Source organism: Urocitellus parryii, chromosome 7 (genome assembly GCF_045843805.1).
Source record: "Urocitellus parryii isolate mUroPar1 chromosome 7, mUroPar1.hap1, whole genome shotgun sequence".
NCBI lineage: Eukaryota > Metazoa > Chordata > Mammalia > Rodentia > Sciuridae > Urocitellus > Urocitellus parryii.
Window position 1 is genome coordinate 2,816,932 of NC_135537.1, and position 27,948 is coordinate 2,844,879.

At 51.3% G+C, this 27,948-nt stretch overlaps 1 protein-coding gene across 3 annotated transcripts in view; it reads left to right on the plus strand.

Moving 5' to 3' along the window:
• The window catches only part of Slc45a4 (solute carrier family 45 member 4), an 80,169-nt gene that overhangs the window by 23,497 nt on the left and 28,724 nt on the right, over window positions 1-27,948 (plus strand). For all 3 annotated transcript variants that reach the window (XM_026403051.2, XM_026403052.2, XM_077800888.1), the window contains exon 2: window positions 22,449-23,025. In XM_026403051.2, coding sequence (XP_026258836.1) covers window positions 22,782-23,025 — 244 coding nt within the window. In that variant the 5' untranslated portion in view covers window positions 22,449-22,781. The remainder of the gene's footprint in view (window positions 1-22,448; window positions 23,026-27,948) is intronic.

The following is a 27,948-nucleotide window of genomic DNA, read 5'->3' on the forward strand; positions in this document are numbered from 1 at the left end:
TTGTATTCTGCTACCTTTCCTATCCCCTACTATCCCCCCTCCCCTCCCATCTTCTCTCTCTACCCCATCTACTGTAATTCATTTCTCTCCTTGTTTATTTTCCCATTCCCCTCACAACCTCTTATATGTAATTTTGTATAGCAATGAGGGTCTCCCTCCATTTCCATGCAATTTCCCTTTTCTCTCCCTTTCCCTCCCATCTCATGTCTCTGTTTAATGTTAATCTTTTCTTCCTGCTCTTCCTCCCTCTCTGTTCATAGTTGCTCTCATTATATCAAAGAAGACATTTGGTATTTGTTTTTTAGGGATTGACTAGCTTCAGTTTACGTGTCTTTCAAGAAACCTAAGTTGAAGTCAGAGTTAAGCCTTAATGCCCCCTTGTTCCCTTTCATCCCAGTAAGCATCTTAAAATACCTCCTTTTAATTAACTCCTTTCCTACTGTTTGTTTGTTGTGGGCTGGACTCAGGAGACAGAGCTGTAGCTGCCCTTGGGCAGGGGCTTGTGGGGGCAGGGGTCTTGGCGTCCTAGCCTCACTGCAGGATGCTGAGGACCCGCAGGGCAGACAGCCCAGCAAGGTCTGAAGCCAGCCGGGCCAGGCACTCTGCTCCCCTGCAGCCTGCTGCACTGCTTCCCTCTAGAAGGGCTGCTTTGGCAGCTTTCGCATCTCATGTAGGCAAGTCCCAAGCTAATATTTATCCTGCAGAGTATCTTAACAATGCTGGGGTGCCAAGCATTTGCAGGGACTTCATTAATCTCTGAAAGAGAGTCATTGTTACATTGATAAACTGAGGCACTGTTACAATGGCAGATTGTGTTCGAACTTGCAGCCTGTTAGTTCTTGCCAACAGATGGATTGTTTGGAGCTTTCTTGTGCAGGCTGCTTTACCCCTGTGGGTTCCCTTTGCCGGAGCAGGCGTGGGGCGTGTGCTGGGTGGGGCCTGCAGCCCAGGCCCTGTGGTCAGCAGGTGTTGCTGCTTGTGTGATTGGCAGGCTGCTTTGTGGAAGTGCAGAATTTGGTACTGGAGCCCTCTACTTTTTATGAACATCACTTTAAAGCTGGAGGTGCCTTTTTCTGAGGGGAAACTGGTCCTCAGACCACTTGCTCAGGCAAGTTCCAAAGAACAGTGATTGTCCAGATCAGGGAGGCCAGGTAGGTGGCATGTGCCAGTGCCCTGGGAGATGCTGCTCTGAAGGAAAGCAGTACAGAACTGCCCCTCCCTCCACTGGTACCAGGTTGGACCCAGGGGTGGTCTGGCACTGAGCCACACCTCAGCCCTTTTATTTTACTTGGAGACAGGGTCTCAATAAGTTGCTGAGGCTGACCTTGAACTTGTGAGTTCTTCCTGCCTCAGCCCCCCAAGTTGCTGGGATCACAGGCAGGTGCCACTGTGAGGGGCTCGGAAATTACTCCTTTAAAAACGTCTTTCCTTCCCGATGAAAGGAGCCCCTCTGCCTCTTCTCCAGAGCCTCTGCCTTGGCCAGGCCACGGTCCTGGGCTGCTTGGTGTGCAGATGGGAGGGAGGCAGGGGTGGAGCAGGGCTTGGCACTCACCCGCCTTCCTTGTGTGTGTGTGTGTGTGTGTGTGTGTGAGAGAGAGAGAGAGAGAGAGAGAGAGAGAACAGGTGGGTGAGGGAGGCGAGTCGTGGTGTCAGGACAGGTGTGAGCTGAGAGCAGAGAAGGCAGGTCTGAGGTGGAGCCCAGCTGAGCCCCCAGCTTCACCCAGGAGCCAGAGTAGCCAGGGTGAGGCTTAGGCCTGGCTGGCTGGCCTTTTGTGGACAGGAAGGGTCCAGGTGGCTGCTCTGCAGGCTGGAGTCCCTTCCACAGCCCTGTGCAGTGTGCCCTGGGGACTGAGCTGAGGCTGGAGCAGCAGCCGCCTGCTGTCCTTCAGGACCCTGCTGCTCACTGGCAGTGGTGCTGGCTGTGTTGGTAAGCAGCCCTGGGACTTCCTCTTTGGTCAGATGACTCTGCTTTCTTGCTGGCTTGCAGTTCTCCTTCCCCCTCAGCCTGGCTCCTGCCCCCTGGGTGTGGCCAGCGCTAGGCCAGGAGGCAGTCTGCTGTCCCCCCAACCCCCACCAGGTGCCATGCCCATGTCCCTGTGGGTTTCACAGTCTGTTTGAAGTTTTTCTTTTTCCTGCCTGTGTAGTGTTGGGGACAGAACCCAGGGCTATACATGCTAGGCAAGGGTCTGTCCCTGGGCTGCACCCTGGCTGGTGTGTGTTGAAAAGATGGCTGTTGGGAGGTGCGCTAAGTGCCCATGGGGCAGGGGAGGGGTGTGGCTTTACTCTTGCTGCCCAGATGGCGTGTGTGGAAGGCCTCCTGAGCTTGCTGACGTGGGGGGGGGGGGTGCTGCACCTGAGAGCTGCAGCTTTTAAGGGAGTTGCCCTGTTTCCTGAGGAGGAAAACCCTGACTGGTTTGCTTGTTTGTGCCAGCACATGTGTCTGGTGTGACTTGGTTCGGTCTTGGACCCTGGGGGTCTGGCGCTGAGCCACACCTCGGGCCTTTTTATTATTTTACTTTGAGACAGGGTCTCACTAAGTTGCTGAGGCTGGTTCGCTGGGATCACAGCATGTGTCTCCAGGACATAGTAAGTCGTAGCTGCGCCCTAGGGACCCCACTGCACCGCGCAGCTCGACCCTCCTGGCTTTCTGGATTCCAAGCCTCTTGGGCTTCAGTTTCATGAACCTGAGTCTGGTGCTTAGTGGTGAGGTTCTCACACAGGGGACAGAAGCCAGCGGCTGGTCTTCGAGGTGGATCTGGCCTGGAGCCCACGATTGTAGTGACATCCAGTCCTTGATTGATTTGAATCCATATGGGGCTTCCGTATGTGGAGGATCTGACAGTGGTGGCTAGTCCCCAGCATGGGAGCGGAAGCGGCATCGTCGGCATGTGTGGTTTGAGGTGTGTGGCCTGCATTCCTGGCACACCGGGTTGCTCTAGGCACATGTGAGTCACCCTGTCCCAGTGCCTGCGCCCCTCTGCAACTCAGGTGGCTGGGGAACCTTGCCCCTTTGGTTCCCAAGTTGGTTCCTGGCTGTTCTTGGCCTGTTGGGAGGCAGCCTGGTGCTGGTGCCCAGGGTCTGATCTGATGCTGCAGGGCAGTGCTGAGGCCTGGGGTGATGGCACCTGGAGAATTACCAGTGGGAAGGTGCTTGTTGTTGTCTTCAGCTGAGAAACCACAACGGGCCTTTGGCTGGGGAGCCCAGTGCCAGTGGGACCTCAGGCAGGAAGGAAGCTATCGATCACCCAGACAAGGGGTGGAGCTGCCTGATCCCACACTGACCTGCCTGGGGCCTGGGGCCTGGGCCCACGACCCTCTATCTCATCTCATTCTAGAGAAAAGAGAAGCCTATGGCTGGTCCTATCCCTAGCGGGCCAGTGTCCTGTGGGCTGGACTAGGCCATGGATACCCATCGCGCAGGGCATATGGAATAGCCCTGAGCCTGCGTTGGCAGGGCCGGAGGCTCACCCTCACCGTGGGGGAGGCAGGCAAGAAGGACAGTCTGAGCTACAGGTCCAGGAGGAGTGTCCCAGTGAAGTACTGGCCCCTGCACCCAGAGATGGTTGATCCAGTGGAGCCCACTGTCGTCCCTGCAGGGCCTTGGGGCGTCCCCATCAGGCTGCTGGGTGTCCACTGGTTGAGTCTTTCATGTCTGCAGCAACTGAATGGTGTGGATCCCCCAATAGCTCAGTCCACAGGCATCTTTACAGACCTTCCCAACCTACCTCTTGGGCTGCTGCCGGCCTCCCAATGCAGTCCTCTGTGGGACGGGCTGGCTACCCCGAAACAGTGTCATATCTATGTTTTTATTTGTTTTTAATTCCTGGGGATTGAACTTGGGGATGCTTCATTTCTGAGCCATATCCCCAGCCCTTTTTATTTTCATTTGGAGATAGGATCTTGCTAAGTTGCTGAGGCTGGCCTCAAACTTGCAGACCTCCTGCCTCAGCCTCCTGAGTTGATGGAATTACAGGCATGTTCACCACACTGAGCTATATTTTTAAAGGTAATTTACTTATTCTACTTATTCGTTTATTTTCTATACCTTTATTCTATTCATTTATTTTTATATGGTGCTGAGAATCGAACCCAGGGCCCCACACATGCCAGGCGAGTGTCCCACCGCTGAGCCACAGTCCCAACCCAGTTTACTTATTTTAAAAAAATATATTTTTTTAGTTGTAGATGGTCACACAGTATCTTTATTTGTTAATTTATTTTTATGTGGTGCTGAGGATCGAACCCAGTGCCTCACTTGTGCTAGGCAAGTGCTCCACCACTGAGCTACAGCCCCAGCCCATACTTACTTGTTTTTGATTAAAGTTTAGGTCATATAGAAGCACAAAGAACCTAAGTATGAATGAACCACACAGAAATTTGTGTATCCATCTTTTAAAGCTTCTAATGTGGTCATGATGCGCACTTGATTTATGGCCTGCTTTTTACACTTACTATCAGGTGTTTCCTGTCAACTGTTGTACAGTGTGGCTTTCTTTATGGACATGCCACTCTTTAGCCAGTTTCTTCTGGATGCTTGAGATTTCTCTCTTTTTTTGTGGGCCTGAGGATGGAACCCAAGGCCTCACGTGTCACCGAGCCACACCCAGCCCGCCGGGCTTCCTGGGGGTGGAGTGTGCTGAGCTTCTGTGTACCCTGAGCAGGCTGCAGTCCGGGGAGGGAGCTGGTGTTCTCTCCGTGCTGGGGGTTGCACCAGGCCTCACACACTGGGCAGGAGCCATGCCATGGGGCTGCCCAGCACAGGAAGCTGCTGTGGTGGTCCAGGAGGCTGAGCTGGTGTGGGCAAGAGCAGTCCACAGTTCCAGAAGGTGCTTGCTTGGTCCTGAAAAGCCAGCTCTCCCCAGAGCTTTGGGGTCATTAAATACCTGACTGGGTTTCCTCATCACAGAAAATGGGGGGTACCAGATTGGGGGACTCCTTCTCTACAGAGGTGGGGAGATAGTGGTAGGTTTGGGTCTAATTTATGCAGTGAAGGAAGGCCAGGCCACCTCTTCTGTGGGAGGTGTCCCCCGTCCCAGCTGCTTCCCTGAGTGGGGACCAGGAGGAGGAGGAAGCAGGGGCTGTCCAGTTCTCCCCCTCTGCCTGCTCGTGGAGGTTAGCGCCAGGGCCCTGAGAAGGCTGCCACTTGAGGAGGCGCTGAGACTGGGGAATGGTCTCTGCAGCACCCTCTCCTGGTGGGTGGCACTATGGTGACTCAGCCCTGTGGCTTTAGATAAAGTCCTTGGTGCTCTGGGAGCGCCATGCAGGAAGGCTCGTGGTTCCAGCCCATCACTTTGGTCATAGGAAGGACGAAAACAAATGGGACCTCGGGCTACAGCCCATGTAAATTGTCTTCTAAACTTGGCTTAAAATGACAACTAGTTTTTTTTTTTTTTTAACAGTTGTCGAAGAAAAAGTAGTGTCCCATGTCCCACTATTTTAGTTGTCTGCCATCAACCAAGGTCTGAAATATAAATGAGAAGGTTCCAGAAAGATACAGCTCATAGATTTCTAAGTTGTGCGCCCGTCTGAGTGTAGAGGAGTCTTGTACGTCCCTCCCTCCCACCTGGGACCCGAGTGCCACTGCCTGCGGGCAGTCGCCAGATGGCTGCACATATCCAGTGCTGGTGGTGAGGGTGAGCCTCGTCTTACTTCATGGTGGCCCCTGGGCATAGAGCGGTGGCACTGGAGAAGCCAGAGAGCACTTCCTTTAAGTGGAGAGGTCAGAGTCCTCTGCTGTCCTTCACAGGAAGAGTGGCCTCCCCAGGGAGTCGTGGTGGAGGAAAGGGTGTGAGTTGCCCGATGCGCCTCAGACTGCAACAGTTGAGGCCGCGGCCCAGGTGGCAGCTGAGCCTGCATGCACCTGCAGGAGAAAGGACCAGTGCTGGCTTTAAGGCCACAGTGTCAGCGTCCCTGGGGGCCTTGGAGTGGTTCCTGTGGGAAGGGGTGCTGCTGTACGCCCCGTGCTTCTCTTTAAGAATGTCAGTGCTGGGCTGGGGATGTGGCTCAAGCGGGAGCGTGATCGCCTGGCATGCGCAGGGCACTGGGTTCGATCCTCAACACCACATAAAAATAAAATAAAGATGTTGTGTCCACCTAAAACTAAAAAATAAATATTAAAAAAAAAAAGAAGGCCAGTGCTTCGTGGGTTTCCTCTTCTCTTTCTTTGCACTCTGGGCACTTAACCCAGGGGTGCTCTACCTCTGAGCTGCACCCCCAGTCTTTTATATTTTATTTTGGTACAGGGTCTCACTAACTTGCTGAGGCTGGCCTAGATCTTGGGATTTGCCGCAGTCTGGCTGGGCACAAATCACGAGCCACTAAAGCAGGAACAAATTTTATTTTTTCTACTGCAAGAAAAAACCTCACACACGCTCCTGGGGAATCCTCCCGAAAAGCCACGAGGCTCCTCCAGGAACCCCCAGCCGGAAATATCTCCCCGGGAAAACCCTCCTCCTGCCCTTCGCCAACCAATGGGAACTCCCGGGGAATCCCCGTGAGAACTAAAAATAGCGCGAGAACTCAAAATTAGCGCTAGAACTCAAAAGTAGCGGCAGAGGCGGATATTAACGCCTTGCCTGTCAATCAATACTGTTGGCAAAATGCCAGGGGCCATACAGACTCGGCTGTGGCTCTCAGCATCTCCCCCCTTCTGTTTAAATAAACAACAAGTAATGTGGCTTAGGGACCGTGCCTGTTAGGTAGTCCAATTCAACATATGGTCCTTACCCGTCATCGGATGAACTGACCTCTAGGCGTCAGCCTCCTGTCTTAGGTTGGTACCACTGCAATCGGATCATACCCGTCACTGACTACCGGTCCAGCATACAGCCATACTTGTGGATAGGCCTTTGCACCAGTGGGGGGGTGAGGTTCTTTGCCTCACCTCTGTTGGCCCCCAAACTTGTCCTTGGTGCCAATGGGGGGGTGAGGTTCTTTGCCTCACCTCTGTTGGCCCCCAAATTTTAGACCATCACTAGTAGAAGGGAGGAGGATGAAAAATGCCATGACACCAAGCCAATTGAGGGCTCCTTTGAAAAATTGTACCACCGGTGACACCATCAGCAAAGATGCCAGCATTACCACAATTCGCTGCACCAACAGATAGTTCACAATGCATACAAGTGATACATAGTCCAGGCAAGTTCTGCAAGCAGTTCAAAGTAGAGGAATCTGTCAATATGTCCATTTCTTCCCAAAGTAAATCTACTCCTTGATTGAGCATTACTTGTTGAGTTATTATTCACTGATGCATCAGTTTATACAGTTTGTTGATAGCTACCGAAGAAGCTGTAGTTTGGTTTTATCTTTGTCTTCACCGGCACTGGGATGAAGATAGGAATTCTGGCAATGATGCTAGGAAAAAAATTATGTAACATTCCAACAGGCATTAAGAAAACAATTTTTTGAACAATTTACATTATCCTGAACAGAATTATTAAATATAATGAGAAGGAAAGGTGAAAGCAAACAAACAGATCTGTTAACCCCCTTATTTGTTCACATATTAAAACAATTTTCAACAGCTGTTTACCCAATCTAAATTAAACCATTAAAATCACGTGAATAAAAAAAAAATTCGGATCCATTTATTCATGAGCGCTCCTCATATAAGATATATGGACATACACACATACAGACATACAACACAAAACAGAAGTGTGCGCACATAACATACAACATATAAGACAATAATAAAGGCCTTGTAGCTTTACCTAGGTGAAATCTCCATTGCAATGTTTAGAAACTCCACAGTCAAAAAATAAAACACAGTCAAAAAACAAAACTGATCAGAAAAACATTAACCTAGGTTTGTATGAGCTCAAAAAATAAAATAGAACTTTATGATGTGGGAAAAATGCAATAATAAAATAGATATTGAAAAAAGGCACCGTGGTTAATCACTGTCGCAGATGTAAGAATAGCCAAGCTGGAGCTCTGGATATCAGCTGTTATGGATTTCAGTCAAATCATCTTCTTTTTCTGTAGAAATTGTTTTGGTTAACCTCTCTGGAATCCAAATCGGCTGCTGTTCTCCCTGTGGGAACACACAAACGGAACCCCGACTCCAGACAATAACTGGGTCGGGACCTTTCCATTGTCCTGTTAGAATATCTTTCCAAAGTACCTTAGGCTTATGTACATTTTTCGGATACATATGTCTTTCCGCAGCACTAAGTCCTGATGAATCCAAATTTAGAAAGTTTAGAGTAAAAAGGGTTATTTTAAGTTTATCTTTGGGGGATATATACCCCTTTCCAATTCCCTCTTTTTGCTTTAATAAGTACGTTTTAATAGTTTGATGAGCTCTTTCAACTATGCCTTGTCCCTGTGGATTGTATGGGATTCCTGTTATATGAGTAATACCAAAAGATGAGCAAAATTGTTTAAAAGAGTTAGAAGTGTAACCAGGACCATTATCAGTTTTTAACTGTTTAGGAACACCCACAGTGGCAAAATTTTGTAAGCAATGAGCTATAACATCTTTAGTTTTTTCTCCGGCATGAAGGGAGCCCATCAAAAATCCGGAAGAAGTATCAACTGTAACATGTAAATATTTTAATTTTCCAAATTCTGGCAAGTGTGTGACGTCCATCTGCCAAATATGGTTAGGTATCAGTCCTCTAGGATTGACTCCAAGATTAACTTGTGGTAAAAAGGTCACACAATTTTGGCATTGTTTTATTATATGCCTGGCTTGTTCCTTAGTTATTTTAAAACGCTTTTGTAAAGTATTAGCATTAACGTGAAACCTTTTATGAAAATTTGTAGCTTCTTCTACAGTAGAAAAAATATGTATATCATGTGTAGTTTTATCTGCTAAATCATTGCCCAAACTAAGGGCTCCAGGCAATCCTGTATGTGCCCTGATATGTCCTATAAAGAATGGATCTTTTCTATCCCAGATTAGACTTTGTATAGTGGAAAACAAAGAGAAAACAGTAGAGGAAGGGGAAATCCTACCAGCATCTTCAAGGGATATTATAGCATTAACTATATACTGACTATCAGAAAATAAATTAAATACAGAATCTTTAAACATCACAAAAGCTTGTAAAACTGCATTGAGCTCTACCTTTTGAGCTGATTGTTTGGGAACTAAAAATGTAAAAGTTTGATCAGGGGTAACTACTGCTGCTGTACCATTATTAGACCCATCAGTGAATATATTTGGAGCATTCACGATAGGTGTTTTTCTTGTCATTTTAGGAAAAACTACAGGATGCTTAGACCAAAAAGACAACAAAGGATTAGATGGTAAATGATTATCAAATGAAACATTTGATTTACACATGATTATTGCCCATGTATTTAACTCATTAGCTAACTCATCAATTTGCTCCATAGTATATGGAGTAATAATTTTATTGGGAGAAATTCCAAACACTCCCTTTGCTGCTTTTATTCCTTTCAGTATTAATTGTCCTACAGCCTCAGGATACCTAGTAAGAATAGTGTTAGGAGAGTAAGATAAATGTATCCACAATAATGGACCTTCTTGCCAAAATACTCCTGTAGGAATATTTTTTGTTGGTATTACAATGAATAATAAAGGCAAACTTATATCAATTCTGTCCAAATGCATATTTTCCATATATGTTTCAATAATTTTTAATGCCTTTCTTGCTTCAGGAGTTAATATGCGGGGTGAATTTGGATCTGATGGACCTTTTAGGATATCAAATAAAGGTCCCAACTCTCCTGTTGGTATGCCTAGATAAGGCCTTATCCAATTTATATCTCCCAACAACTTTTGAAAGTCATTAAGTGATTTGAGTTGATCTACTCGTATTTGAATTTTAGGTGGACGGACCATGGTTGAGGATAATAGAACTCCTAAATAATTAATTGGAAAATTTAATTGTACTTTATCTATTGCTATCTCTAGATTATAATTTTTTAACAAATTTGTAAGTGTGGCATAACATTCCAACAATGTGTTTTTATCTTTGTGTGCTAACAATACATCATCCATATAGTGAAATATTTGTAGTTCAGGATTTTGATTTCTAAGTGGCTGGATTGCTTTATTAACATAAATTTGACACATAGTTGGGCAGTTAGCCATCCCTTGAGGGAGCACTTTCCATTCATATCTCTGATCAGGACCTTCATGATTCAGTGCAGGGATAGTAAATGCAAAATGTGGACTATCCTCAGGATGAATTGGAATTGAAAAGAAACAATCTTTAATATCTATAGCTAAAACATACCAGGTTTTTGGTAAAGCAGACAATTGAGGAATCCCTGATTGAGCAGGTCCCATAATAACCATCTCATTATTAATGGCTCTTAAATCTTGTAATAATCTCCATTTACCAGATTTCTTTTTAATGACAAAAATGGGAGTATTATAGGGAGATACAGAAGGTTGTATATGTCCCTCTGCTAATTGTTGTTTGACCAGGTCATGGGCTGCTTGTATCTTTTCTTTAGTCAGGGGCCACTGAGAAACCCATACCGGTCTATCTGATTTCCAAGTGATTTTTATTGCCTCAGTGACCCCTTCTGAAAACCCAGTCCATGTCTATTTATTCTTTGATCTATTTGTATTGGTGCTGCTATACCTTGTTCTTGTTTTTCTAATCTTTTTCCTTTCCTAAAACCTTGTCTAGCCATAATAGTGGGTGCATTTTGATTGATATTATTTGTTAATGTCAAACCTAATTGATCTAAGACATCTCGTCCCCATAAATTTACGGGAAGATGATCCAATACATATGGCTGTATAGTTCCTTCACATCCTTCAGGATCCTTCCAATCTAAGACCATTGCACTTCTATGGGGATTAGTTGCCACTCCTAGGCCTCGAAGCGTTTGAGTGGCTTGTTGTAATGGCCAATGTTTTGGCCATTCTTGACGAGATATGATGCTAAGGTCTGCACCTGTATCCAGTAGCCCATTAAATTCATGTCCTTGAATATTTAGTTTTAGCATTGGGCGAGAATCTAAATTCAAAGACAGCATAGCCCAATCTACACCTGTGGAGCCTAAACCCCTGGAACCTCTTTCCATAGTAGTACTGGAAAATTTATCATGTAGGCTGGATATTATTAATAACTGTGCTATTCTATCTCCTGGTGAAATTACTGATATACCCTTTGGAGAACTAGCTATAATTTTTATTTCACCTTCATAATCGGGATCAATTACCCCGGGACTTATCATAAGTCCTTTTAGCGTAGAAGAACTACGTCCTAACAATAAGCCTACTGTTCCTTTGGGAAGAGGTCCTTTTACTCCTGTGGGAATGATTTGAACTCCCATCTCTGGAGTTAGTACTGCTCTGGCGGAGGCGCAGATGTCCAACCCTGCGCTCCCTCTGGTTCGTCTGATGAGAGATCGGATGGATAATGTGTCCTGGGTACTACCCTGATGGGGTTGCTGGGTTCCTCCATGGTTTTTCTGGGTTCCTCCAGTGCCCCGTACATTTGTGGTCGTGGGCCCCGGAGCATTGGGCCCCCCTGTCCGTTTTTTGGCAATGGAGCCTGATGCCTTTCTCCACGATATCGTGGGTAACCACCTGGTCCTTGTCCATTTTTTGATAATGGAGTACCCTCTATGGTGGTTTGAGAACGGCATTCATTAGCCCAGTGTCTCCCTCTACGGCATCGTGGGCAAATATCTGGTGTTCTATTCCTTTGATACCTAACTTTGTTATACCTTCCTCCTATGGGGCAACTCCTTTTAAAATGTCCTGTTTGTTCACAATTGTAGCATGTTTTTGGCCTGGCATCTAAAGCCTGTTGTACTGCTGCCAAGACTTGTCCTTGTTCATTAATGTCTCTACATAATTTAATATATGTGTTTAAATCTTCATGTTTCCATGGTCTAATGACCTCTCTGCAGCAACGATTTGCTTGGTCATAAGCCAGTTGTTTTATAAATGGCATTGCTTGTTCTGTGTCACCAAAAATTTTGGAGGCTGTTTGAATAAGCCTATCTACAAAGTCAGCGTAAGGTTCATTAGGTCTCTGTATTACCTTAGATAGCTGACCTTGTAAATCTCCATGTCCTTGTAAAGTCTTCCATGCCCTAACTGCGTCTGCAGCAATCTGTGCATATACAGCAGGATCATATTGAATTTGTTGCCGCTGACCCTCATAAGGTCCTTTTCCTAGCAACATCTCTAGACTTCTTTGAGGGTAACCGGCTGCTGCATTTCGTCTAGCTGTCTCCCTGCAAAATTCCTCATTGGCAACCTTCCATAACAAATATTGTCCTCCATTTAGCACAGATCTACACATGCTAGCCCAATCTGCTGGAGTCATGTCCAAGTTAGTAATGGATTCGACCATGCTTACAGTGAAGGGTGCATGAGGACCATAGGTTGTTACAGCCTCCTTTAATTGCTTCACTGTTTTGAACTCTAACTCACGGTGAATTCGCTGCCCTCCTGCCTGCTCAAGTACAGGGCATGCTAATCTTTGAGGTCCTGTCTCAGGATCCCATCTATCAACTACGGGGGTTGAGGGGGTTGAGGGCCGCTCAGCTATCTCCATAGGTGGAGCTGTTGGCTGAATTACGCCCTCTGGTGATAGATCGGTGTTAGTAGCAGCCTCCTGTTGTTGCTTCCCCCCTGATAGCTGTTTCTCCTCTAAGCTTTCTTCCTTTAAATTTTCTTCCTCTGTCTGACTAGCTTGAGAGACCTTCTCTTTTGCTTGATCTAAATTGTCTTTCTCCATGGTTTGAACCTCTAACAATTTATTTAACACTCTTTCAGTTTGTTTTTTACTAATTTCTAATCTGTTACAAAGATAACGCAACCCAAAAAGATAACACAAAACAAGACCGAAACAGAATGAAACAAAAATGGAACAAAAAATCGTTGTATCAATTTTCCTATTTTCTGGACATGTGCATTTGTGGTCTATTTCTATCTCTTCCTCAGGGGCAAACAACTTCAAACCTTGAGCCAACCATTTTTCCCAGTCTGCCTGAGAAAATTCTAGGGATAGGCAGCTTGAAACAAAACCAAAACAAATCAAAGCAAGAACATATTGTTTTTTAAAATGGTCACCCATTCTCTTGCCTTCCCTTAGGGGTAAGCAATTTCACTTACCCCGAAGCTTCAGACGTTCCCCGTACGGGCCACCAAATGCCACAGTCTGGCTGGGCACAAATCACGAGCCACTAAAGCAGGAACAAATTTTATTTTTTCTACTGCAAGAAAAAACCTCACACACGCTCCTGGGGAATCCTCCCGAAAAGCCACGAGGCTCCTCCAGGAACCCCCAGCCGGAAATATCTCCCCGGGAAAACCCTCCTCCTGCCCTTCGCCAACCAATGGGAACTCCCGGGGAATCCCCGTGAGAACTAAAAATAGCGCGAGAACTCAAAATTAGCGCTAGAACTCAAAAGTAGCGGCAGAGGCGGATATTAACGCCTTGCCTGTCAATCAATACTGTTGGCAAAATGCCAGGGGCCATACAGACTCGGCTGTGGCTCTCAGCAGGGATTCTCCTGCCTGAGCCTCAAGTCGCTGAGATGACAGGCGTGCTTTGCCAGCCCGACCTGTGCCTGGTGTTTGTCTGACCCTGTGAGCTCTGTGGTTCTGTGCCAGTGGATGGCTTAGTCCCAGCTCTCACTTCTTGAAGCCCTGCGTCCATCGTGGCCTTAGGATGCCTGCAGGATCTTAGGATGCCTGAGTCAGTGAGTCATGGCAGGAACGAGCACCACTCACGAGCCCCTCACGTCCTGGCTGTCCTTGGGGCTGTTTCCTCAGCTGTGCCCATGTCCTCGGTCAGGTCTGGACTGTATGTGTGCAGCGCGAGGGATTCTTGCTTCATTTCCACCCCGCTTGGTCATCCTGCAGGCCGGAGGTGGCTGGCTCTGGCCTCTCTGTGTGATGGGTGGCCGAGGCTGCCTGCCTGCTTGCCCTGGGTCTGCTGCTAGATGAGGCGAGCAGTGATTCAGAGAAACACTCGCTCATCTCCCTCGGGACTCCTGGCTGAGATGCTCGTTTGGCATTTTGGATCCATGCTGCAGCTTGGTTTCCTGAGCCAGCCGGGATTCCAGGAGCTGCGCAGTTTAAACGTTTGCTGCTGTTTCCATGGCAGCCAAAGCTTCTTTCTGACTCCAGTGGCTCAAATCAGCAAATCAGTGCTAGGAACATTTAGAAAGAAAAGGAGAGAAGAACCCCTCACTGCTTTTTAATTAGAAAACCTACTCGGCTGATTGGGCAGATCAAGGAGGCTGTAAAGAACTGTGGTAAGAAGGCTAAATGTTGGGGGACAGTTTTCTTTGGGGATGCCTGTCCCTGGTTCAGGTCATTTTCTCATAAGTGAACTTTCGTCCTGGGCTTTTTATTTTTGTTGGGTGCTTTTTTGTTCCCTTGATGTTTGGGTGGCAGTTGTCTTAGTAGTGTAGAGATTTCTGATTCTAAGTGGATTTTATTGTGGTTTTAAGAGGTGGAAGTTTGGAATTTGACCTCATGTCATCAGTTTGCCTGTCTCCCTGGAAGCTTGCCGTTGGGCCTGCTGTTGATCTGACGGGGTCCTCTCAGCCAGGAGGTTGCTCTGCCTGGAGGCTGTGTGGCCAGGTAGTCTGCGTGGCCCATGAGAAAGGGCTGCTGAGGGAGCAGTCAGAAGTCAGCAGGTGCAGGGGCTGAGGTGGACCCTGCAACACGGGGAGAGCAGAGTGATGGCCAGAGAACAGGTGGCCCTTTAGGGGGACTTTGGGACCAGCCTAGACTAAGGGGGAGTTGGGGCAGGGAGTGGTGTGTCTAATTGGCTTTTTAAGGGGTTGCCCAGGTGACAATATTGAGGACAGGCTCTTAGGGTGAAGGGCAAGCCATCAGGCCAGTTCGGATCCTCCGGTGGAGCCCCAGATGGCCCTGATGGGAGGAGCGGAGGGGCTGGGAGGCAGCCTGCCACTGTGCCAGGCCCAGGAATGGGCTGGCGAGTCAGCAATGGGCTCTAGTGTCCTAGGGCAACCAGTGAGAATGGATTCCCTGCTTTTGAGACCAGGAAGACCTGGGAAATCAGAAGTGGAGAGGTGCTGGCCGTTTTCTCAGGTGTCTCTGCGTGTGCCCCTAGCGGGTTGAGGAGGCTGCTGATGAGCTGTGGATGCTCGGGCAGCCCCGTTGTGGCTGCTGCCCTGGGTGGGTGGCATCTGTTGGAGAGGCTGAGCTACCACTGGCACCCGTCTTCTTGCTCCTTAGACAATGCTTGCAGTTGGCTCCCACCGAGTCACCCCATCAGCCCTCCAGGGGCACTAGAGCTCTGGTCTAGTTGTGCGCCACTTTCTTGGGTGTCTGGACAAGTCTGCAACTGATATCCTGCCCCAGGAGCCCTGGGGATCCCAGTTGCACCCTGGAGCTCTGTTGGCCATCCTGATGTTTTCCTTTGTAGGTGGAAAAGTGGCTTCCAGAAATGGAAGTGCCAGCCGTGAAAACAGAGGCCGTTGGAGTGGACAGCCTGAGGCTTGCAGGACTCTGACAGCCTCTTGCTGTGGGGGAGCCTCAGGGCTCATCCCCTGGGCTCTGTTCCTTGTGGATTCTCTTGCCCTCTTAACTACGGTAAGCCCTGTGTGCTGGGCTCAGAAAGGCTGAGTGTCTCCACTGATGAGTGGCTGTCAGGCCGGGGGCACCTTTCTGGTGTCTGCAGGCAGTGCTGGCATTGTGTGCTGGTTGCAGGTCTGTTGGATCTGTTTGGCAGGTATTGCTCTCTGCCAGCTGCTGGGTCATGATTTGCAATGGGCGGGGTGACCGTACATCACAGATTATACAGGAGTGGCCCCCTGTTGTCATGGGGGGAGCAGGAAGCCCCTGGACTAGAGGAAGCACCCTTTGGTATCTGCAGTTTACCGCTGAGGAAGCAGGCCCAGCCTAGGTGAGTGGATTGCCAAGGTCTGCCAGGTGGTGGTAGCTGCAGACGCAGCTGGGTCATGCCCAGTGGGTGGGTGGGGCATGGGACGGTCTGGGTGGCAGTTTTCTGAGGAACAACAGGTGGCTGTGCAGTCCATGAGGTGCAGCGTGTGGTGCACTTCCAGAGGGGCTCAGCAGGCCTGGTGTGTGTGTGTGTCTTGGAAACGCACTCTTGCTGCAGTGTGCCAGTGTCCCAGCTTGGAACTAGAAGAGCAGTCTCTGCTGCTTGGTGGCAGGTCACACTGGCCTTTGCTTCCTGGCTGGAAGTGGGGTGGGTCTTCTTGGAGCCCTTTTTCTCCTCCTTCTCACTAAAAGAGAGACATTTCTAAAATTTGGTTTTCTTTTTTTAATGGAGTGGTGAGGGGTTAGTCAGGTCCTCTGCCTTCAGTGCTTCTGAATTATTTTTTTGTTTTGTTTTTTTGACCATGTGGTGCCTGCCTGATCTGGGCAGGTACTGCACATGCTTCTGGGCTGGCGGGTGGAAGGAAGAGTGCAGGCACAGGCTGTGTGGAGGACCGGAGGACCCCAGGGTCTGGGAAGACTGGGTTGGCCTCCAGCAGGACCCTGGTGAGGCTGTGGTCTGACTGAGTCCACGGCTGGGCGGCTCCTCTGTTGCTGGGATACTGATTCACTGAGGAAACCTTAATGACTGATTGTGTACAGTGTGACAATGTTTTGATCCCCTCACGCCCTGGGGACTCTTTCCAGGTTTCCTCAATTCCATTTCGTAATGCTCAAGAGTAATTTATACACATAGATAGAGATGCTCAGACACAAGCATGCACGTTCACAGACAGGTATGGAGACAGGCTCACAGGCACAAGTGTGTACACAGATGAGTGACCCCTTGCCTCGCCCCTGCTCCAGCAGCAGGTGGGCAGCCTGGTGTGTGGGGCTGGGGTGGAGCCCAGGAGCCTGCGGTGCAGAAACACCCCTCTGATTCAGACTCACAGGGTGACTAGCCGAGTTTTGCAGAGGCCACAAAGTCCTGCGCCTCGGTTGAACGCCTTAGACCAGAGGTATGTTGTGCAGCCTGAGGGGCCAGTCAGAGTCCCTGCAGGTGACACACAACACCAGGACGGGATCAGCACACATGTGAGCCAGTTTGAGAAAAGCTTTCCCAACCGTGTGACACCAGTGAGTGTCCTGAGTCCTTTCTTGTCTAGAGCATGTTACTTATTTGTTTAAATATAAGGACAAAACACTGATTATTTTTTAAATCCTGCACTTTACAGAGCAGTTTCAAATTTGTAGTAGAATTCAGAGGACTACACAGAGTGTCTTTATGCCTATTGCTCTCAGCTGCGTATAGCCCACCAGAGGGGCCTCCTGACACCACAGTGTCACCAGAGTGACCGCTGCCTGTGGTGTTGTGTTTTCTGTGGGTTTGGACAAAGGTGCCATGATATGCATCTCCCTTTGGCGCACCAGAATGTTTTCCCTGCCCTAGACACTGCTCCTCCTGTCCAACAGTCCCCTCTGTAACCTGGCTCCCGTTGACCTGCTGTAAACAAAGTACATTTCTTTCATCCGGTGGCTCCTTTCACTTAGCATCTGAGGGGCCCACATGACTTCAGTGCTCAAGAACGCATCTCTTTTCAGTGCTGAATAATATTCCATTGTTGGGATGGGCCATAATTTGTCACCTTTAAAGGACACCTGGGTTGCTTCCAGGTGTTGGCACCTATAAATGTAGCCACTGTAAACCTTTGGTGCCAGTTTTTGGACACTAGTTTTCACCTCCTTTGGGTAAGTCCAAGGAACCCAGATCTTGATTGCACTGTTAGAGGATATTCCATTCAAAAAAAAAAAACAAAAAAACAAAAACAGAACCAGCCTTGGTCAGGTTGTGTTTGGAGCAGCCAGACCATTTTGCACTCCCTGCAGTCAGTGGGGGCCTGCAGGCCCAGGCCCTCCCCAGCTCCCAGTGGGGCTCGCATTCTGGGTTTGGGCCACTCCCAGTGCTGTGTGGTGGCCTGTCTGCTTTGTCTGTCTGTCCCTGGTGAAACTGATGTGGAGTGGTCCCTGTATGGTTTGCATATCTGCAATGTCCCTTTTGTGAGCTGCCTCTTGAGGTCTTTGACCTACTTTAAATCAAGTCCTTTTCCTATTGTTTGACTTTAATAGCCACTTGTGTATTTTAGATGATATTTTATCAGATGTGTCTTCTGCAGATACTTCCTCCTAGCCTGTGGCTGTGCTCTCATTCTGTGGGGGCAATGCTGACTTTGCGTTGGGGTCAGTGGAGTTTCTGAAGTGCCATTCAGGAAGTACTGCTGTAAGCAGAACTGCCATCGGCTGGTTTCAATCCTGCCAAGGTGCTTTGAAGTTGCTTGATCCGATTTCATGTTTTTTATGCTCTTGATCCAAAAGCTGGTTTTCTTTTTCTAATTTTATTGGTGCTGCTGCTATTTTGCAGTTCTGTGGATTGAACGTGGGCCCTGAGTGTGCTGGGCAGGCACCCCGCTGGGCTGCACACTACCTTGGCTTCCTCCTTACACACTGCCAGCGTCCTGGTCCCTGGCTTCCATGCTGTCCCCACACTGCTCCTGCCCACAACCATGTGCATGGACGAGAGGACTAGCTGACTAGCGCACATTAGCTGGGTCGTCAGGGAGCAGCTGACAGCTTTTCTAACGGAAAACAGGACAGCTATCCCCAACTTAGGACAGGTCTGTGTGACCGTCTTCTGACTTTGTGACATGAGGAAGTGGCAGGCAAGGTAGAAATCACATTTCAAACTTTGAGTTTTGATCTCTTCCAGGCTAGTGACCTGGTAAGATGCTGCTGTCCACTCTGGGCAGTCCTGTGACGACCAGAGAGCACGTACCCTTTGTGTGCTGCAGAGCCGGGACCAGTAGGTTAGTGAGGTTTCCACTAAGATAGGTATTTGGAGATGATGTGCTGTCCTAAGTCCAGGAGCCTCTGTGGTCCCTGTGGGCTTTCCAAGGGTGGCACACCCCATCTTGTGCCTGTCTCTGAATGATAGAATGATGGGCAGCTGGCTGTCTATGTCTGTGAGCATTGGTATCCTCAGCCCGATGCGAGGCATCAGAGCTGGTGGGACCACCTTCAAGCAAGTATGACTGCCACATCCATGCTGCTTGTCAAGAATTGCAGTGATGGCGTCCACCTAAAACTTGAGCCGAGCATGGGGTGCTGTGCAGATACACTGTCCGGTTGGCTTTTCTTGGGCTCGGTACACAGTGGCCTTCCCCCAGCACACTGGGAAGTCACGTGCTTGGCATCCGTGTCTGTAGATTATAAGAGCAGGACAATAGAGGAAGTTGTTGATTGGAACAATTGCTGTCTGAGTGCATCTGCAGGTCCCAGCAAAGCTGCTGTCCCTGAGCACAGGGCAGTCGCGGCAGTGGGTTCCAGGGGAATGCTTCCCTCGGTGCTGAGGAAGATCTGTCTCATGCAGGGAGGATGCCTGGAGAGGCCACAGCTGACTCTTGAACTTGGCCTTCTGGGCGACTGGAGGAGGCCGGGAGCTGCCGAGGGGGCAGAGCCATCACACCATGGCTTGGCTATTCTCCTCTGGCCCCGCCCTGAAAGGGAGCATCCTAGTGTTTTTTGGGATCTCAGAGACACCAGTGCTGTATGGTGTCTCTGAGCCTCTTGAGAGGGGTCAGCTGCGCGGGCTGTGGCCACATGTTCATGGACAGTGAGCTGGTCACACTGCCCCACTGGTTGTCCTGCAGTGGCGGCCGCTGCCCTGTTGTGCCCCAGTCATCCCTTCTGTATGCCTCGCGGGCCTTGTCAAGTCTCCAGATGAGGGCTGTAGGAAGTTCAGGTCAGTTGGATGAGACCAGCAGCGTCCTCAGTGAGGAAGTGGGAACGCACCCCGAGAGTGAGGGGCGCCCATGCTCTGGTGATGGTGAGAGCTGTGGTAAATGGATTTCCTCTTTCTTTTTGTCCATTCTCAGAGAATGCACATTTGATGATGAAATTAGAACCTAAACATCAGTAGCCCCAGTCAGATGGGCAGGGATGCAGGCCCTCAGTGAAGGGACAGTACCTGCTAGTCTTTGTGTGTGTGGACTGAGCAGCTGGGAAGCGGAGGGCTGGAGATCTCTCTGCCCTGGCCATGCGGATGCGCAGAGCCTGCGGGGCGAGTGCTGGGCTCTCCTGCCCAGTGCTGGGCACAGCAGAGGACGGCCCAGCGGGAAGCTGCCGTGCTCCCTGCTGGTTTAGAAAATGACTGGAATCTCCATAAAAATGCCAACAAAATCTTTTCCCCCAGAGTTCATTAGGCTGCTCTTAAAAGTTCATATGCTCATAAAGTGCTGGGAAACACATGTGGAAGAGCAGTTGGGAGAGTGCTGGGAAAAGCAGCAGGGGTGGAACGGCTCTGCCCAGGCTGAGTGTGCTCCAGGCCACCCTGCCCCACGCAGGGACACTGGCCCGGGAGATGGCTCGCTGGGGGACGGAAACTTGCTGTGTGACAGGAGAGACATCTCAAAGGGCTGGGAACCCACATTCAAGCAGATGGTGTGGTGACACCAGGCTGGCCACCAGGAGACACTGGGGAGGCCCCGGTGCTAAGCAAGTGCGATTATAGCCACCAGCTGCTGAGCCTGTGTCCTGCCCGGCCTAAGTCCCCCGCAGCACATGGGTGCTCCTGCAGGACACCTTGGGCCGGCTGGCACCCATCCTCCTCCTCCTGGGTGCGGGACAGGCACCCACACCACGCATGAGGAGCTCTTCCAGATGGGGGTGGGGCGGCTAGCTCTCCTCAACCACCACCCCCTCGCCCTCCCTTCACTAGATCTCACTGACTCTGGCCGTGCGGCCCGCAGTGCACAAGGAGGGCTGGGAAAGCCGGGGGCAGCCATGGGGCCGAGTCCAGGGGCGGGGGCTTCTCACTGCCTGGCAAAGCACAGCAGCTATGGGAGCCCTTTGTGCGAGGCAGGGGCCGTCCATTGTAAGGAGGGGTGACCCTGGAGGTGACTTGAGCCGAAGGTGAGTGGCAGAGCCCGGTTCCTGGGTGCGGGCAGCCCCAGGGTGCAGCAGTGAAGGATGGCTGCAGTGAGAGGTGCTGCTCTGCAGGACGGTTCCTTCCCTTTGCCACTAGGACCTGGACCCGGACCCGGGGGGAGCCCTAGAGATCAGGGTTCCCGACCGGGAAGGCCGCCTCCTCTCAGAAGACCACATGTGTAGTTGAGACCCTGTGGGGCTGCAGCTGTGTCAGGACGAGCTTCTAAGAACAGGTCGGCAGGCAGTGGGACTGGGCCGCCGGGCAGGGTGGAGGGGTCGTGGTCCTGATGATCAGGCTGCCCTTCCTGCCGCAGCCCAGCTGCTCCACTCCTGAGAGCCAGCCCTCTTCTGATGGGGGATGGCAGTTAAGTCGCTGCCCCTATTTTGGTGTAAGATTGGCTGAGTGACGGAAAGGAGCCTAGTGAAGTTTGTCAGGGTGAGGATGAGGAGGAATCGGGGGTGCAGGCCACTTGCTGGGGTTCAGATTTCAGTGCAGTAAGAAAGGGGGTGGGAAGAGGCAATGCCGAGTCCCTGGGAACCCCAGGGTACCCTGCCGCCCCACCCTGCTCGCACCCCGTCCCCAGGAGAAGGGGAGGCTGGCTGAGTCATATTTCGGTAATGAGATATTACTAGAAATACGCATCTCATAAGCAGTAAAGTATCAAACTACAAAACTGTCTTAACATCAAGTGGGCCCACTGTCGGGTGTGACTTTAGGCCCTTCCTCTAGTGCACTCCAGAGGGAACCCACATCTGAAGGCCCCTCCAGAGGAACACGGGGTGCCGTGCTTGCTGACCTTGCCTGATGGGGGCAGCTGGCCTTGCCCTGCTGAAGCATCTGCAGGGCACTGTCCTGTTGGTCATTTGGCAGTGCCTGGCTGTAACCAGTTGTCCCTAGGAAGATCCTACCTCACAAGCTGGTCACAGGAGAGGGGTGGAGGAGACTTCAGAGCTGGGGCTGCAGGGAGTCCTGGTCCTGCATGCCCGGAAGGTACAGAAGGTTTGGCACTTGGTGTGTCATTTCTTGAGAGAGGGTCTGTAACTGTCATTGATGATCCTTGGTCTTGTGATCTGGGCGGGTCAAGGACCACTGCCCACACAGCTGAATGGGTGCAGGCCAGCCCAGGCTCAGGAGAGATCTAGACCCCCTTTGGGTGGAGCAGGCGAGTCCTCCCTCTGCCCAGCCTGCTTTCCATCCTCCCTGCTGCCTCTGCCCTCCTCTGCCCGCATAGAATCCCTCTGCAGTTCCCTCAGCTGCCACCCTGGCTCCCCTGTGCCTCCCCTGTGCCTCTCTGCCCCGTCGCTGTACTGGCGGGCCACAGGGGTCACTGCCAGCGCCTCCCACAGGACACAGAGGCCACGGTATTGGCATTTGGCCTTTTTCTGTCTGCTGGCCTCCTGTGACCCCGCTTCCCTTATTTGCCCATCTTTGTCCACCCCCAGCATGGAGCTCCCATGAGCAGATGGTGTTACAGCACAGATACGCTCTGCAGCCAGGGCTGGTGGGGCCTGGGGGACACCTTGGAGGTGCAGGTGGGCGGGGGTAGGTGGCACAGACAGCCCACCCGACTCTCCTGACTGGCCGTCCTCTCTCCTCTTGCAGAGCCTCGAGCCACTCGATGGGGATTCACAGAGGACTGCCAGTGTGTGTCGCCTTCCCACCTCTCTGTGGCAGGAGAAGTGACCGCAGCGCCTCCTCAGCAATGACGATGACACTGGTATTAACTGAGTGGCACTTATGGATTTTTAGCCCTCGCTCGCAGTGAGCCAGCGAGCCATGTGCCACTGTGAGGGAGAGCCCTGTGCCTGCAGAGCGGGGTGTGAGCGCGGCCTGCCTGCAGAGCGCACCTGAGCCCCGGGAGGCGTCTCCCTCTGCCCGCAGAGCTTCGTCTCGTCCATGTAGGTGGAGCACACACTGACGCTTCATCTGGTGGTGATGAAAATGGCCCCGCAGAATGCCGACTCCGAGTCCATGCAAGTCCAGGAGCTGCCCGTGCCCCTGCCAGACCTGCAGAAGCCTGGAGACCCCGAGGTTGAGAACCACGAGGAGACCCTCAGCGAGGGGTCCATAGACAGGATCCCCCTGCGCCTGTGGGTGATGCATGGGGCGGTGATGTTTGGCAGGGAGTTCTGTTATGCCATGGAAACGGCGCTGGTCACGCCTGTCCTATTGCAGATTGGTAAGTGCTGCTCCTGCCTGTGGGCTTGGCGTCCAGCACAGCTGTGACCCTGCCACCAGTGGTGGAGTCCTGACACACATCCTGCCCTCTCCCCCTTGGCCTGCCCTCAGGGCTTTCTCCTGTTTGAAGCTTGGCTGGAGGTGGGGCGTGGGCCCCTGTGCTTTGTCAGAGCCGCAGGTAGTGTCTGGAGCAGGCTGAGTGCGGAGGGCAGTGGGCTCCCCTGCAAGCCGGGGTTCTGTCGCGCTCGGGCTCCTCACCTCTGAAGTGGGGAAGCGCAGACTGACCCCGCGGGGATAGGGTGCGTGCTCACAGCAGTGCCTGGCGTGGGGATCAGGGTAGACTTCCAGTGCCAAGAGCAGTTGTTTCCAGAAGTGCTGTGGTTCACAGAGGGACGCTGGCACAGTGGAAAGAGCAGGTGTCCCCTACAGATGCCCCTGGGGAGTCTTGGGCTCCAGAAGTTATGTCAGAACTTTGGGTTTTCCTCCTGGTCCCAGGAAGGTCTGAATCTCTAATTTCATACTCCTTGGCCTCCTGAGAGGGCTGGGTGAGGACAAGACTGTAGAGGCCCGAGCTCTGCTCTGTGACCCCACACGCCCGAGGCCACATGTGTACAGGTCAGTCACTTGAGGGAGTTTCTCACCACGAGTCTGGTGCTCTGCGAGAACCGCCTCCGCCCCGCTGTATGTGACAAGCGCAGGTCTGAAGTGCAGTGCAGTGGGAAGATGTGCAGCTCCTCCCCTTGCAAGTGGCAGCCCCAGTGTCATTGGGCTTGACCCAGGTTTCTGTCCCCCTGTGTGAGAGCAGCCTGAGGTGCCATGGGGCTCCTTACCGCTGCCCCGCCCCATCTGTCAGTGCAGTGTTCTGCCGTGACCCCTGGGTCAGTGCACCGCCCCGTTGGCCCTGTGTGGAGCAGGCCAGCCAGCCCACAGGCGTGCGGCAGGAGGTCCTGGGAGTTGCGGAGCGTGACCTGTGATGACTCTTCATTTCCTTTCTCATCCCTTGGGTGTTGCCATGCTAAGGCACTGGGGTGGACAGGACACCACCTCTGACTTTGTGTAGCAAGCTGTCCACAGCATCACTGTAAAAATGCCCCGAGGGAGCTGGGTGTAACCTCACATGCCTTACTCCCAGTGACTGGTGGGGCGGAGGGGTGGGGGCGAAGCAGGAGAGCTCAAGTTCAAGGCCTGCCTCAGCAACTTCAAGGCCCTAAGCAACTTAGACCCTGTCCCAAAATAAAATATAGAAGGGGCTGAGGTTGTGGTTCAGTGGTTAAGCACACCTGGGTTCAGTTCCTGGTATCAAAAGCCCCCAGGGAATGAAACGCAGACCCTCTTTGGTGGTGGGGTTGCTGATTTCTCCACAGGAGAGGGGACCAGGGCAACAGGCCCCTAGGCCTGAGGAAAGATGGGCTTTGGTGTGTTCAGGGCTGGAAGCCCACCTTTGAGGCTGGTCCCAGGGAGGGAGTAGATGGGTTGCAGCCTGGCCTATCAGACACTGAAGCCCCTTTGGTGTATAGGGACTTGCAGCAAGGAAATCCTGGGAGCTTCATGCTGGTTTAGAAAGTGGTGCGTCCTTCAGTTGTAGCCACACCAACTACTGAGAAAATGACTGGATTCGATGAGCAAATGTTCCCTCCCAGGTCTTCTCGGTGCAGGGTCTGTGCATTAGGGCTTAAACCCCGAACCACAACTTCTTGGACATCTCACACCTTAGGGGTTGTTTATTTCGGGATTTGGGGACAATTTCTCTCTTGAGTGGACAGTCCCTTGGTCTTGACTGAGTCTGCTGCAGGGTGGCCACCACAGTGCTGGCTACCCCACCCTCGCAGCCCTCGGTGCTGGCCCTCTGTCAGGAACCCCATTTCCTGTGGTTCCCTTGGCATCCCCCTGTGGGTGGTGCTCCTGTGTCATCCTGGTGGCCTCCAGCGAGGGTCTGCTGGGGGTTGTCCTCTCCTAGCTCCTGCACAGGAGCCCTGCAGCAGTTGCAGCTCTGCGAGGTCTGCCTCAGGCTGGGGCTCGCCTTTTCATTTTTTTCCTGGTGTCTTTCAAAAAGCACTTTTTGATTTTGATGAGATCTGGCATATTAATTCTTTCCCTTTATTGTTCTTTTTAAACTAAGAAATCTTTGCCTGGCCCAAGGTCATGGTTTTCTCTCAGCTTCTCCTTCTAGATGTTTTGCAGTTTGAACTCTCCCACGAATTCACTTTTTCGCAATGAGCACTGAGGACTCCCCCTCCCTCGGGCGAGTGGGATCCAGCCATGGCAGACACACCGGTTCCCGCGGTCCTCCCCTGCGTTGGCTCTGACTGCCCTCTCACAAGAGAGCCCCCCTGTGTCCGTGCCTGGTGCCAGAGCCAGAGCCAGCGGGCTCTGCGCTGCAGCTTGGGGTTGGGAGGAGACCCGCCCTGGCCTTTGACAGCTCCCTCTGGGCATCTTGGGACCTCCCGTTCCCACGGGAGCTGTGATGCCATCCGCCCATCCCTCCAGAAGAGCTTCCTGGGTTTCCATTGGGACCCAGTCGAACCCGTCAGTCAGCGTAGGGGAATCGACACATGGCGAGTCCTGCAGTCTTTGAAAATGGGTGTCCTCTGTGTACCTCTACGGTCTGGCTTCTCCTTGGGGTGCTTTGTGGCTTACAATGTGTATATCTATCCTGCTTTTTAAGTTTATCCCTGAGCATGACTAATGCTGTTGTGAACACTGTTTTAATTTCAACTTCTGATGGTTCATCACTACATAGAGGAATGGAAATGACTTTCATCTATTCTCTGGTAGCTTGTAAAGTTTATGAGATCTGTAATGATGTTCCCTCTTCTCTGATATTGGTAGTTTGCATTATCTCTTGTTTTGATAAGTCTGGTTAAAGGTTTATTAATTTTATTGGTCTTCACAAAAGCTCAGATTTTAATTTTGATTTTTTCCCCCTGCCATTTGACCATTTCTAGCTTCTCAAGGTCAGGGTCAGACTGATTTTTAGGTTCCCCCCGACTCAGGGATTGAACCCAGGGCCTTGTACATGTTAGAGGGCACTCAAGACTGGGGTCACAGAGCAGGGCCAGGGAGGAGCATGGATGGACTCCAGGAGGCCCCTGAGATAGAGATGGCCCCTGGTCTTTACCTCCTGCTTTTTTGTGACCTCTTCTAGTTCCCTCTCCTCGAGTAAATTTTTGCTAACCAACAGAATATGGCAATGTTGGGGGATGCAACCACTTTGTGGTTAAGTTACAGAAGACTGCAACTTCCATCCTGCCAGGAGACACTGTGGCCTTCTTGGCCTGCACATTTTGATGGACCAAGTGACCTTCTTAGAGAGACCTGGGGGGCAAGAAACAAGGAGGAGCCCAGTTAGCGAGGGCCTGCAGCTCTGTGTCTGGAAGCCTGTGAGAACCCAAGCCCTGCCTGCGCTTGTCATGATGGTGACCTTCCCAGATGAGCATGGAGGTGGCCACAGCCAGGGCCACCTCCTTAAGTGCAGCTCTCCAGGGCCCCTGAGCCAGAACCACCCAGCTGAGCAGAACCCTTGAGGACTGATCAGGTGTGGCCCGTTACACAGCAGCTGCACTGTGCTGAGCGCAGGGGAGGCGAGCCCACCACAGCTTCCAGTAGCTCTGCAGCAGCAGGCGTGAGGGCAGGGGTGCCAAGCACTCTTGGCCACCTAACGAGACTGGGCCAAGGACTTGTCCAGGGTGCTTTCAGCTTGACATCAGTGCACACTTCTCACCCTACTGTGAGCCCAAGTAGGCGACCACCAAGGAACATTTGTTCTCATGAGAGCCCCGGGTTCTTGTACCCAGCCCCATCTGTTCCCAGGCCCTGATAATGGAAGAGCACCGTGTTTTCACTTTTGATACAGGAGCCTGCATTGTTAACTACAGCTTTCTTCCTTGTTCTGAGTGTTCTTGTAGGAAACTGCTGTAGACCATCAGAAGCAGGAGCCAGACCTTCCTGGTGTAGAGGACATTGGGTTGGCCTGTTGGACATCTGGGCTTGAGAAGTTAAGAAGTCAGTAATTCCAGTGTCGATGCGGTTTTGCTTCTTGACTTCCTCCTGGGAGCTGGTGCTCCAGGAGAACCCTGGCCCTTAGAGTCTGCTGGTACTCTTAGTTATTCAGGTTTTTGCCTGTTTTCTTCCACAGTGAAGTTGGAGGCTGTGGATTTTTATTTTTGGTTACAGGTCCTCCTCTCTGATTCTTAGCACTGTGCACATGTGCTGGACCCTGGACTTGGTGGGATTCTGCATTTCCAAACTTTGGGGAAGATATAGTCTGCCTGTCTGGTCTTCTAGAGGGAGTCTGAGCAGGTACCTGACACCTAGAAGAGGCCTACCCTTCCTTTCTCTGATCCTGAGACAGGATGGGAACTTGCCTCTCCCCAGCACTCCCGAACACCACACTGTGTGTGCTCAACAGGGAGGTCTTCGTCAGCATTTGACTGGGCCAGGTAGGCACCTGGATCCAGCTCTCTGGGTTCCAGATGACCTGCCCCTTTCCTGAAAGTGGTTTGGCCTAGCTACAGTGCTGGGCCTGGTGCTGGAGAGGCTGCTGCCAAGTTTCTAGGTGGGGGGCGGGGGATCCTTGATGAGGAGGTAGGTATGTAGGGAGTGTGGCCAGCTGGGAGCAGAGCCGGCCCCTCCTGTCCCAGTCCTGCACACCTGGGACTTGGCCGACAGGAAGTCTATACAGGAGGGCCAATCCACTGTCCCTGTTTGCACAGGATGTGGTCTGGCCTTAGGAGTAGACCCACCCACAGTTCCCCAGCCCTCCCTGGTGGGGAGCTGTTCTAAGAACACCAGTCTACTACTTTAAATCAATAGCATTTAACATCCGATGCAGAGTGCGGAAGTTGCACTCAGGTAGACAGTGAAGTCTGTCACTCCTGTCTCCCAGGCACCAGGTTCCTGTCCCCTGTGTTGCCTGCCTGCTACA